The 11,495-nt window shown below is 35.9% G+C and overlaps 1 protein-coding gene across 1 annotated transcript; it reads right to left on the reverse strand.

The window, feature by feature from the left end:
- Nucleotides 1–10,520: 10,520 nt before the first annotated feature.
- Nucleotides 10,521–11,048, reverse strand: LOC131032049 (peroxidase 12-like). The gene has a single exon (XM_057962958.2). The coding sequence runs from the start codon at nt 11,046–11,048 to the stop codon at nt 10,521–10,523; it is 528 nt and encodes a 175-aa protein (XP_057818941.2).
- Between the last annotated feature and the right edge of the window lie 447 nt (nt 11,049–11,495).

The raw sequence follows: 11,495 nt of genomic DNA on the forward strand, positions 1-11,495 counted from the left end.
TTTTTCATCTTCCAACATGATTTCTCGACTTCATCATCATCAAGTTTACAAATGATCAAGTGGGTATCTCTAAAATTACCACCATAATCTCACATGTCTTCTCATCTTTCTGACCATATAATTTTTTTTACTTTTAGACAACATTAGCATAGTAAACTTTAATTTTCTTTACCAGTGCCTTGACAGTCCTCACAGACATACATCTACCATTTTTTTAATAACTTTTGATATACTTGACCAAATTCAAAATAAATTACATATTATTGTTCTACACTAGATTCTATACAATTTAGAAAAAAAAAGAGGTTTTCATTTTCAATTATTTTGATACAAGTTATGCCTAGCGCACGAATAGGTACCAAATTTTCAGGATGTGGTCACTTCAAAAAGTCATTAAAAAAAAATGCTCAACGAAAAATTACAAAAAATTACACAGCTTCTAGATCTCAATCTTACCTATCATCCTACCAAAGGGTTTTGCAAAATACTAAATCTAATTATATATTTTGTGTAGCGCACAAAAACAGCTATGTTATATTTTTTCAGAAAAAATCAGGAATAGTTTTTCATGCGAGAGAGGTTTGAACCTCTTAATCTTATCCAATTTTTAAAAACTTTAGTAGTTTAGAAACTAGATTCAGAGTACTACAATTCTTATTATTTTCTCAACTCCTAGTTTTGAGTGCGTGACCTTCAAATATCTCTTTGAAGTTCAGGTTTACCTGTTTTCAGAAAAAAAAAAAAAAAAAAGTGGCCACTTATACCCCCCTTTTTGTTCACCATCTTGGTGCACTTACCCCCATGTTTTATCGTAATATTTTTGCAGCTGAAAGGTTTGGCATCTGCCCTGAAGTACGCTACACTTTTAAGTTCAATGGTGAATCCAGCTTTGTGATCCCCGCTTGGTATGTTATCCCATAGTTCCAAAAAGTCAATGATCGCCTCATCATTTTGGAAGTGGTCAAGGCATGGGGGATTAGATTGGTTCCATTCGATGAGTTCAAGATAGATAATGGGCATTACCTCATCGATTAGGTTAAGTTCGTTAGATGTGTCAGTGAGGGTTAAGATGTTGTGGTGAAGGTCATTGATGGTACTCTCCCTATCAGAATCAGGTGTAGGATGTGGCGTAGGGTCTGTGGAAGGTGTTTCCAGTTCAGGAACCCAAGAGGATTTAATCTGTGCTTCTTCGTAAATAGGGATTTCTTTTTGAGGTGGAGGTAGTGATGTGTCTTCCTCATTTGAAGTATTGAGCTAGACGAAATCAAATTCCAACTCATGTGAGTTGGTCTCTGAGTCGCTTTCCAACATCCAATTACTATACCAAACTGGGATATCCTTTGAGTTAAACACTACAGGTGTAATTGGCTGATGTACCATTGTAGAGGAAATGATTGGTGCTACAGGAAGGATTATGGGGATCAGTGAATCTGATACAGGTAGCATCAGCATTGTTGACTCTGCTGCTTCTGCTGGAATTGCTAGTGTTGTTGATACTGTTGGGGCTTCTGATATTGATAGTGGTGCTATTGATGTAGTTGTTGTTGTTGATGGGGTTGTTGGTTTGATTGGTCGGATGATTGGTGTTGTGGATGTGAATGTTGGGTTTTTCAACTGTATTGGGATAATTGGTGTGATTTTTGGTGTTGCTGATATAATCAAGGGTGGCCTCTTTAGAGTATCAGGCTAATATAGAGGTTTGTTGGGTTTCCCTTTAAATATGAGCTTAAGAAGAATCCCCTTTGAATTTATTTCAATGTGAGGAATTTTGGGATTTTCACGTCGGGTTCACCAAATGATGCTCTGCAAAAAGGATTAGAAAATATAGAATAGATAAACTATACTCCTCCAAATGCTAATCAAGATGCTCATAGTTTCTCCTCCCTTGTTCCTCTCCTCTCCAACTTCAACATGATTGTAGCTCTCAACTTTTAGCACTAGCCATGGATGCCATATGGAGATTCAAGATGGTTGAATATGATAAATAAATGCTATGCAAGTGTAGATAGTGATGCTAGGAAAAAGCTCTATTCTAATACCAATATAACAACAACACTCTAATGCTTTCTTCTTTGCTTGAGGAAAAGGGTTCTATTTATAGAAGAAATGGGGAAATGAATGGTTAAGATTGAGAAATCTTAACAAGGGTTAGGATTGAAAGATATTCAATCCATATGAGACTTTCAACCCAATCCCATGTTGACAAGTGTCACCATGAGGAGGCTTGAGAGGGGAGATAAGGAGAATTAAATGCTTGAGGGGACATGATGGTTACCCTAGGGGGTTGGGTTAGGGTTAGGTTAATGGATATTCCATTTATCCAAGGGATAAATAAATGTGCAAGGGTTAAATGGTTACCTTAGTCAAACAAATAAATCATTTGAAGAGACCCATGAGTCAAAAGGATGGTTAAGTTAGAGGAAAGTCTCTAACCAAAGGTAAAAGGTGAGTTAACCATAAATGGTTATGTAAGAGCCTTTAATGGTTTGGAAGACTTTAGAGGTTAACCATTTGAAGATATAAAGATTTTAATGGTTATTGAAGACTTTGGAGGTTTTTGAGAAGTGACTTCTTTTTATTTAGGAATGTGACAATGATTAGGATAGGATTAGGCTAATTAGAAGGAGTTAGAAGAATCTAGAAGTGATTTAGGCATGCAAGTGGATTTTGTAGGAGAATGCAAGTGGGAGGAATTTTGGGATTTTCAATTAAAATAAAATCATTTATTTCAATTAAATGGTGTAATTTTCATTTGGATAGATATTTAAATAAATATTAATTTATTTAAATGTGAATGTGAATTTTGGATTTAAATAAATCTTAATTTATTTACATGAGAAAAAGGAAGATAAAGCATTTAAATGCTTGAATACTTTGAGGGAAACCTTTAAAGGCTTAAGAAGACTCTAGAAGGAAGTCATTAAGTTTGAAGACTTTAAGGGAAACCATTAAAGGCTTAAGAAGACTCTAGAAAGAAGCCATTGAGTTTAAAGACTTTAAGGGAAACCATTAAAGGCTTGAGAAGACTCTAGAAGGAATCCATTAAGTTTGAAGACTTTAAGGGAAACCATTAAAGGTTTCAAGTGGGTGAGGATAAATAGGATTTTAAATAAATTATTTATTTATTTAAAATAGTTGTGCAACTTGCATTTGTAGGAAAATGCAAGTGGGTGGAGGATAAAGGTGATTTAAATAAATGTTAATTTATTTAAATGTGAGAAATGGGATTTTGGGGGATTTAAATAAATATTAATCTATTTAAATGTGAGAGAAGATTAAATTAAACAAATATGATTTATTTATTTAGTTAATGGTGAGAAATTGGTTAAGTGAATTAAATCAAACAAATCGAATAATTTATTTAATTAATAGGAGAAGAGGGTTAAGATGAATTAATTAAATATAATTTAATTAATTTGTTGATTGATGGTTAAATAATCAAATAAATACTAAATATTCATTTAATTAAGTGGACAGATTTATGTGACTACAATATATTTTCCATTATTTATTTTAGCAACAAAACAAATTAATAAAGGAAACATGGGTTATTCACTAATTTGTATAGCAATTTAAAACAAGTCATACATACATCCTTGGAAGTGGTATCTATATATATATATATAACATTTTCATTAGCTACTACTAATTTATTCCTATAAACCGAAGCCAATCCTTTAAATCTCAATCCAACACAAAGTAGTATCTTTAGCCAATCCTTTGAATCTGAATCCAACACAGAGTAGTATCACACTCTTGTATGGTGCTCTACAAGTGAGAATATTACTTGGGATGAAATGTGGCTCTAAACTATAATATTTTAGTTATGATAATACTAGTATTTATGTGTTTTGTTTTTAAAATGGTAGATAGAGAGATACTTTATGGTGTTTGGTTGAGAATTTTATTAAGCTATAGAAGAGAAATCTACAAAAGATTTTATAATTGTGTCAAAGTGCATAAGGAGTGGCATTCCATGATAAGAGGAAACTATAAATTACAACATGTCAAATTTTTAATTGAAATCCCATTTGTTGTTCTTTTTTTAGTTTCATAATTATATCTCTATTATGAACCATTTGTTTATTTTAAAGAGCTCTTTCTGTTAGTTATAAATAAGCAGAGAAAACATAATGAATGAAACTAAAGTACATATAAATGCATAACAATGCATAACACGAGTTTAACGTAGTTCACCACTAAGTGGCTACGTCCACTAGAAATAGAAGGAAAATTATTCATTAAACAATATCAATTCACAATACATCCAGTATGGGCTGCACTCAGCCATTTATATAAAAATATGAGATACGAAATGAAGAGTCTAAAGAAGTCGAATGGTCATGTGACCATTGGGCTTCACATACCCAACAATCTCCCCCGTGAAGGCCAACCGGAACACCCATGCACTGTGGCATCCCTTCTTGCAATTCAAAGTTCACATTGGAACTAATCCGCAAGATTTTAACTTCACGAACTCTTGTTCACATACGCTTCGAATCAACCTTTTCCAAATCAAAGTAGGGTTAAAAACTCTATCAGGCACAAACTCACCCATTATGCCAAAAACAGAAACACCACTTTGTCCCAGTTTAAAATACATTTCTTCATCACCATCATCTGAGCTCCCTCATGATTGAACATCATAAAACATCATAAAACTTGTCATCATAAAAGACTCTATAATAATTCCCTGGAGACACCAACTCCACCAAATCATTGAACTAATTAAGTAACGCCTTCAATGAATCATACGTCCTGCACGCACCAGGCCTGCCACTATCAGCGCTCGCCTTATCAAAAACATTTGAAATGGTTGGAGCACCGCAACAGTTAAAATGCATTATATGCAAAATGTTTACATTTGGAAAATTCTTATCAATGCCATTCGTTACTATTCTGCCACCCATGTCCACAGCTATTCCTGCCAAGTAACACCGTGGTACCACAAAAAATGAGGCATCTGCACTACCAATGGCCACATCAATGGATTCTTCATCGTCTTGCTTTGCCTGTATTATAAATGAAGTGGGATTGTGGAGCGCAAAGAGAGAAAATTTGTTTAATTTTATCTTAGTCTAATATTTCCTCTCCTTGAAATGGTTTTGCCCTTGTAGCTCATGCAACCTTGGCAGCTCGTAGACTGAACCCTGCACAAACAGTGTGTCAAAAATTTCTTGTGCAGAGACTTCCCCGGCATGAGCATCGGATGGCACACACTTGGAGTCTTTATCATCATTAAGTTCCCCATTGTGGGTAGCCATGGATCCAAACCTATAACCGACCACAAAGGGTTGCACATTCTTAAACATGGAGGAGCCAGCGGTGGAGTATCTGATGTGATCGATGGTTGACATCCCCAGGAGCTGATTGAACTTGTACTCATCAAAGATGGCAACCATGAGTACTACGCTTGTTATGGACTGCAATCTCTCTTCCTTTATGGAAGTCATCAATATTGCCTCCTCCTTGTTCACATAAAAAAAATTCTTTGGAGTATTATTCTTCAGAATATTATTCCACGAATCCAGCATTCTCCTCCATCTGCAATGATTTGTTCACCTCCTTCATGTGAGGTTGCTCATTATCCATGTTGATACTATCATCCACATCCATCCAATCGAGTTGGTGAGTCTTACTAGATTCTAGTTGGGAGAAAACATCTTCCTTCTCTCCCTGCGATGCCTGAAACCACTTGGAGCGATGCCCATTGTCCTTTGCTCCTATCAATGGCTGCTTTCACTTCAAACCAGAAAATAGTCTTTGCACTTCTTCATCTAAGTCCATAGGTTCGTAGTCTTCTATGAAATTATCTGTGCAAAAGTTGTCATCGGCATCATGGGAGTGTCTCTTTATTTTTGCCAGGGCCATGTCATCTGCAAAGCTTTCTAAAGCCACAATTTCTCCCAGGCTTCCTTTCTCTTCTACCTCACTCCAATCTACACCCTCCTCATCCCGAGAGTCAATAGCAGATTGAACTTGGATCTCCGATGGCATACACCCTTCCTCCCACAATCTCTTGAATTCATCATCTTCAACAATAACCTCTTTTCTACCATATTTCTACTCAGAAAGTCCAGCATCTATACAGGGACTATCTTCAACTTCAAACGAGGTATCATGGCATTCAACCTTCACCAAATGAATACCAACAACTTCTCGGCCATTAACAGTCTGGCCAATAAGTGCCAAAGATGGCTCAAGAGGAGAGAAAATGAAAATCCAAGCATCCTTCTCTTTCGCTGGATTCTCCTGTTCAACTGAGTTCCCCTCTTTCTTCTAGCCATCCCACCAATGTAGGCGATGCTTGAAGCTTAGTTTTACATGGAATGTAAAACTACCATAGAAATTATAAATTTTACCTTCTCCTTCTTCCTCCATCTCTGCTCAAGACAACATGGTTCTGATACCAATTGTTAGTTGTAAATAAGTAGAGGAAACATAATGAATGAAACTAAAGCAGATATAAACACATAACAACGCATACACGAGTTTAACGTGGTTCACCACTAAGTGGGTATGTCCACCAGAAACGCAGGGAAACTTATTCATTAAACAATATCAATTAACAGGACATCCAGTATGGGCTGTACTCAGCCATTTATATAAACATATCAAATACGAAATGAAGAGTCTGGAGAAGTTGAATGGTCATGTGACCGTTGGGCTTCACATACCCAACACTTTCAAGATGCTTTAGTTACATTGTGTGATATAAAGAGAAAGTTTTTATCATTGGTTCGATGTTACTATATTTAATAGTTATGATTTATGGCAAAGGATTAGGGTCTAATAACCTCTTTGTGTCTATTCTTTGAAAATGTTACCTATGAACTAGGGTCTCGATAACAAATAAGTTTTCTAAATTGCAGCCCTTGTATAAACAGAAAAGAAATAATTTTATGGATTATAGATTTAAGGGTGTAAAGGAACTTGTGTATCTTCTTTTTAATATTAAGGAAGAGATATAATAAGGGTCCTAAATATAAAAGAATTTAATAAATGTTTAGTGTTGTTTTAGTTTGTTTGCAGGGCTCTCATTATCTCTCAAATGAGTTGTTAAAAAAAACATGAGAAAAGTGGGCTCATATGTATGTATAATTCCTACTATTAATTCACTTTGTATGATATTGATTTGATTAGTATATTGTCCATTATTTATTTTAGCAACAAAAATATATAATAAAAGAAACACAGATTATCTTAGAAGTAGTTTATAGTATTATCAATCTTGTCTTAATCTTGTCTTATTGAAGGTATTGAAGGTATAGGCAAGACTTAAATAAACATTAACAAAATTTCAATAAATAGTATTACACTAGAATCAAGTCAACAAAAGTATATATATATATATATATATATATATATATATATATATATAGCAAATGGTTCCACGCAATTAATGTTAATGTGTAGATACATTATTAAAGGAAAATCATGATTAGTTTAATAAATTTGATAGCAGTATTCTAGGGGAAAATGTTGACCGACTACCAAAGGAATGCTCATATGCATAAGAGTTGATCTGTTATTTTGTCTAAGCATCAACTCAGATGCATACCCAAGTTTAACATAAATTATTACTCAGTATTATTTTAATCTGAACCTTATATTAATAGAAATCAACACATTTGAGTGGTAGATGTGATGGAGAGAATGCAGGATTCTAAAAGTTAGAAATGTTAACAAAAAATGTTACTACAAATCCAGGATGCGAGGAGCCAAATAAAACATGGTTGTAGCTGTAATAGATCAAAACAGAGAAAATTGTATAATGACCTAGTGAATCCTTTTAGTGCAATATTATGTAGGTTTAATATGTTATTTAGTGTGTGGGGTTTAAGGCTGATTGTCTACTCAATTGAAATTATGACTTAATAAATTTAACTTCAAGAATTTTGCAAACCTAATAATTTCATAATTGTAGAACTTGAGTATATATAAAAAGATGCAAATTATTAATGGAAAAAAAATACAAGCAATCTATCATTTTTATATATGTGTGTATCCTTTATAGTATAAATATAATGGAATGCACAATGGTTATTATTAATTGAATATTTATTTTTCTCAATTGTGACTTAAAATCCTAAGTTGAAGATGTTGTTCACCAAAAGTGATAACCCAAGAACACCTGCAAATCTTTCTATGAAATGGCCAATTTCAGTCTACAAAACACATCAGGGCTTGGACAACATAACATAGGATCCTAATTGATCCTCCTGCACTTCAGGTTCTGCTAGACCTAGGGGGGGACACCCTCTTGATGCACTAAATACAACAATTACAGACACGTAACTGCATCAACATTAAGCAGATAGATCATTTCACAAGCTCAACAGGTTAGGAAACATTACAGATTGGCTAGATCTGTATAAACAATAGGATGAAACAGAGCTTGGAAAGAATGTATCACAAACACCCCTAACCATGAAGGGAAAATAGATTTATCTTTTAAAATGTTGTTCTGAAAGACATCCCCAAACTTGCAAGACCAGTGCCTTGTTCATTGGGCAATAGAGTCACAGACATAACTACAAATATGAATCATAGATGCAAGCTTATTTTCCTTAAACAAGATATTCATGGATCAATACCTCATATTAATGCACTATTTGATTCATTCACAATTTTATCAGATCTGGAAATATATTTCATCATTTATGATTGACTACAGAGTTTAAAACCTTCCTTGAAGGATACCTATAAACAATCACACAATTTCTTTGAAATTGACAAATCTTATCCTCCTTGAGGATTCAATTCATAATAATGAAATACTTACACAGAGACAATACTATGAGGAATTTACTCATGCCTGACACAAGCAAGTCCTGCAACTAAAATCACATTTACAACACTGCCCTGCAATCTCTATACCCTGAAACAAACCAAAAGCAATTACAAATTTGGGTCATGACATTCAGAAATGGAAGCCATCAAATCTGGAGCATTTTCCAAATTTCTGGAATCCTTACAACTGAGAGGAATGGGGAATAAAAGAGGAGGGAAGAAAAACAAATCCACAACTGAAAACTGCCAAGTGTCTCTCCTCTCTAACTGAATTTTTTTCCCGTGAAAACTGCATCCAAAATATCCCACATTTGCCAAAATTAACTTCATAATCGGATTCCTCGCTCCGAGAGCTTTCCGAAAATATATAACACTTTACACATTGGCCCAAAATTGAGTCCTGGGCGAATTAATTCCCCAATATGCTCGAACATTTAAATTTTTCATTTATTAATATAGTATAAACTATATAATAAACAATTTTAAATTTAAATTTTTGCCTCCATTTGTGCTCTGACGCCTTGCCACGTGGCGGGGTCTGATTGGTCGATGGGGTTGACCGAACGCCACCTAGGATGACACCTCATCTTCTGCCACTTGATCGCCACGTCATCGCCACTGGGTTGCTTACTCGTATGCCACGTCATCGCCACTGGACTGCCACCTCACCGGGACCCGCCTACTGGACTGCCACCTATCACGACACGTGGACGGCTCTGATTCACTTTCGCTATTTCGCGGGGTTTAAACTTCGTGCATCTTCCTTCGTGAAATAGCGCGAGCCATTGATCTCTCTCGAACATGCTCGCTCGTTAACCCCGCCTTCGTCTGCAAAATTTTGCCTCTTTGCCTCGAGAAGCGTTCCTGCATGGGGTCCACTTGATCTTCGTCTAGTCACCGCCTCCATCGCCTCGAGAAACGTGCTCGGGCGTGGGCCCGCCTTGAGCGCCCATGGACATCTTGTGTCAAAAGCCTTTAAGACTTAGACATTATATTACTGTGCGCTTTTGCATATAAACATTAAAAAAGAACACTTCCCAGTGCATGTGGGATAATGATGTTAAGCCTGGAGCTTCATCTTTGAAGAGTTCTTTGGGTGACTGTTTAGAAGTTTCGTTTGCCAGGGCAATTTGGTTGTATTTGCTCTCCTCCTTGCCCCGCAATGGAGTCTTTGGGTTACATCTTACTAAGCATGTTACCTCATGGCACTTCATTCATCACGCCATACTCTAAACACTATTCACAGCGAGCATTATAGCGTACTGTATACCTGCACATGCTTGCAAACTGTGTTGATTCTCAGTTCAAATCCTCAATACTGCATAAAAAGACCAAATATTCACTGCTCAGGTGAAACAGGAGCATTTTAGGGAAATAGCATATTCCCCGTTGTCTCCAGGTAGATCCATGTTAGACTCAGTCTTCATATCTTCAGCTGATTGAAATGTAGCTACATGGTCATAAAGGTGTATACTAGACAGTTGCCGAACTCAAACTTGGATTTGTAAGCCATGCATTCATCCCAAATAAATCACATAACATTTTACAAATTATTTAAGCTATACCAATCTGACTCAAAGCTGATCGTAGCTATCAAAGACATGACTTTGAACAATTCTCCCAGACAGCTCTTTATGCTAAACCATACTCTCGTGATCAGAGAGGGAAATGCTTGCATTATTCTCGTGAACCATCCATTATACTGATTTCATTTTTTATAATATTACTTATTGATGCCCATTATAGCAATCTATGAAACCAGTCGATGATGAGTCATAACTTAGACTAATGAAAAGCAAGTCTGTGTTCCATAAAACAGCAAACAGTAATGATGACATTACATGCTCTATTTCCTCGGGCATAATAGAACGCAAGGAGACCTCCTTTATCATCAACTCCCCACAAAATGGACATTCCCCAGCCACAGCATCATCAAGCTGAACCATCTTTACCATGGCAACCACAAATCTTTCGAAGAAGAGATTCTCATTTGTTGCAAAGCTTGCAACTATTTCACTACTGCGGGAATCAGTGGAGAGGCTCTCGTCAAATGCAAACAATACTTCACCATTCTCTAGATTCACGTAGTACTTGTTGTCGAACAAATTTGGAGTGCGAATGTCCAGATTAGTGGTGTTGACAGTGGTAGAAGACGGGCATGTGAGGTAAAGTTCCTCTGCAAAACTCTCATTCAGAGTGGAATCCTGTGTTGGGTAAAGTCTGTAGGCGAAGGACGTGCAATGAGAGATACCCATTATTTGCACAAACTGAAGGGAGATTTACATTCTCACAGATGCCACAAGTGCTTGCTTTCCTTGCCATTACATCCACGCAGGGAAAAGAATTTACTAAGTTTTGAAAGCTGGCTGCTTTAATTTATTTATAACTTCAAACATGCCTGCGTAGAAGGAGAAGATTGGTTGTTGGTTGTTTTATAATCTTCGATCTGCACCCCCTTTTCTTCACTATGTGGATAGCAAAATCTCCTACAAACTACTTTGGCCACCATGCTGCCTTGGAGGTCTATTTGGGGGTACGTGAGGAGAAGGAAATTAATGCAATTTGCCATTGTTTAAATGTTTTTTACTGATCTCTTTTCTCAAACCACACACAGCAAAGAGAATGGGAAGACCACATAGAGCTCTTGGTTTTGATCTACCATTGCACTTTAATGGAAATCTTCATGTAAATACTCTCCTCAA

This window comes from Cryptomeria japonica, chromosome 4 (assembly GCF_030272615.1).
Source record: "Cryptomeria japonica chromosome 4, Sugi_1.0, whole genome shotgun sequence".
In the NCBI taxonomy this organism is placed as follows: Eukaryota; Viridiplantae; Streptophyta; class Pinopsida; order Cupressales; family Cupressaceae; genus Cryptomeria; species Cryptomeria japonica.

Coding starts and splice junctions, on each gene's coding strand:
- LOC131032049 (XM_057962958.2), bottom strand. CDS start 11,048: ATGGGTATCTCTCATTGCACGTCCTTCGCCTACAGACTTTACCCAACA.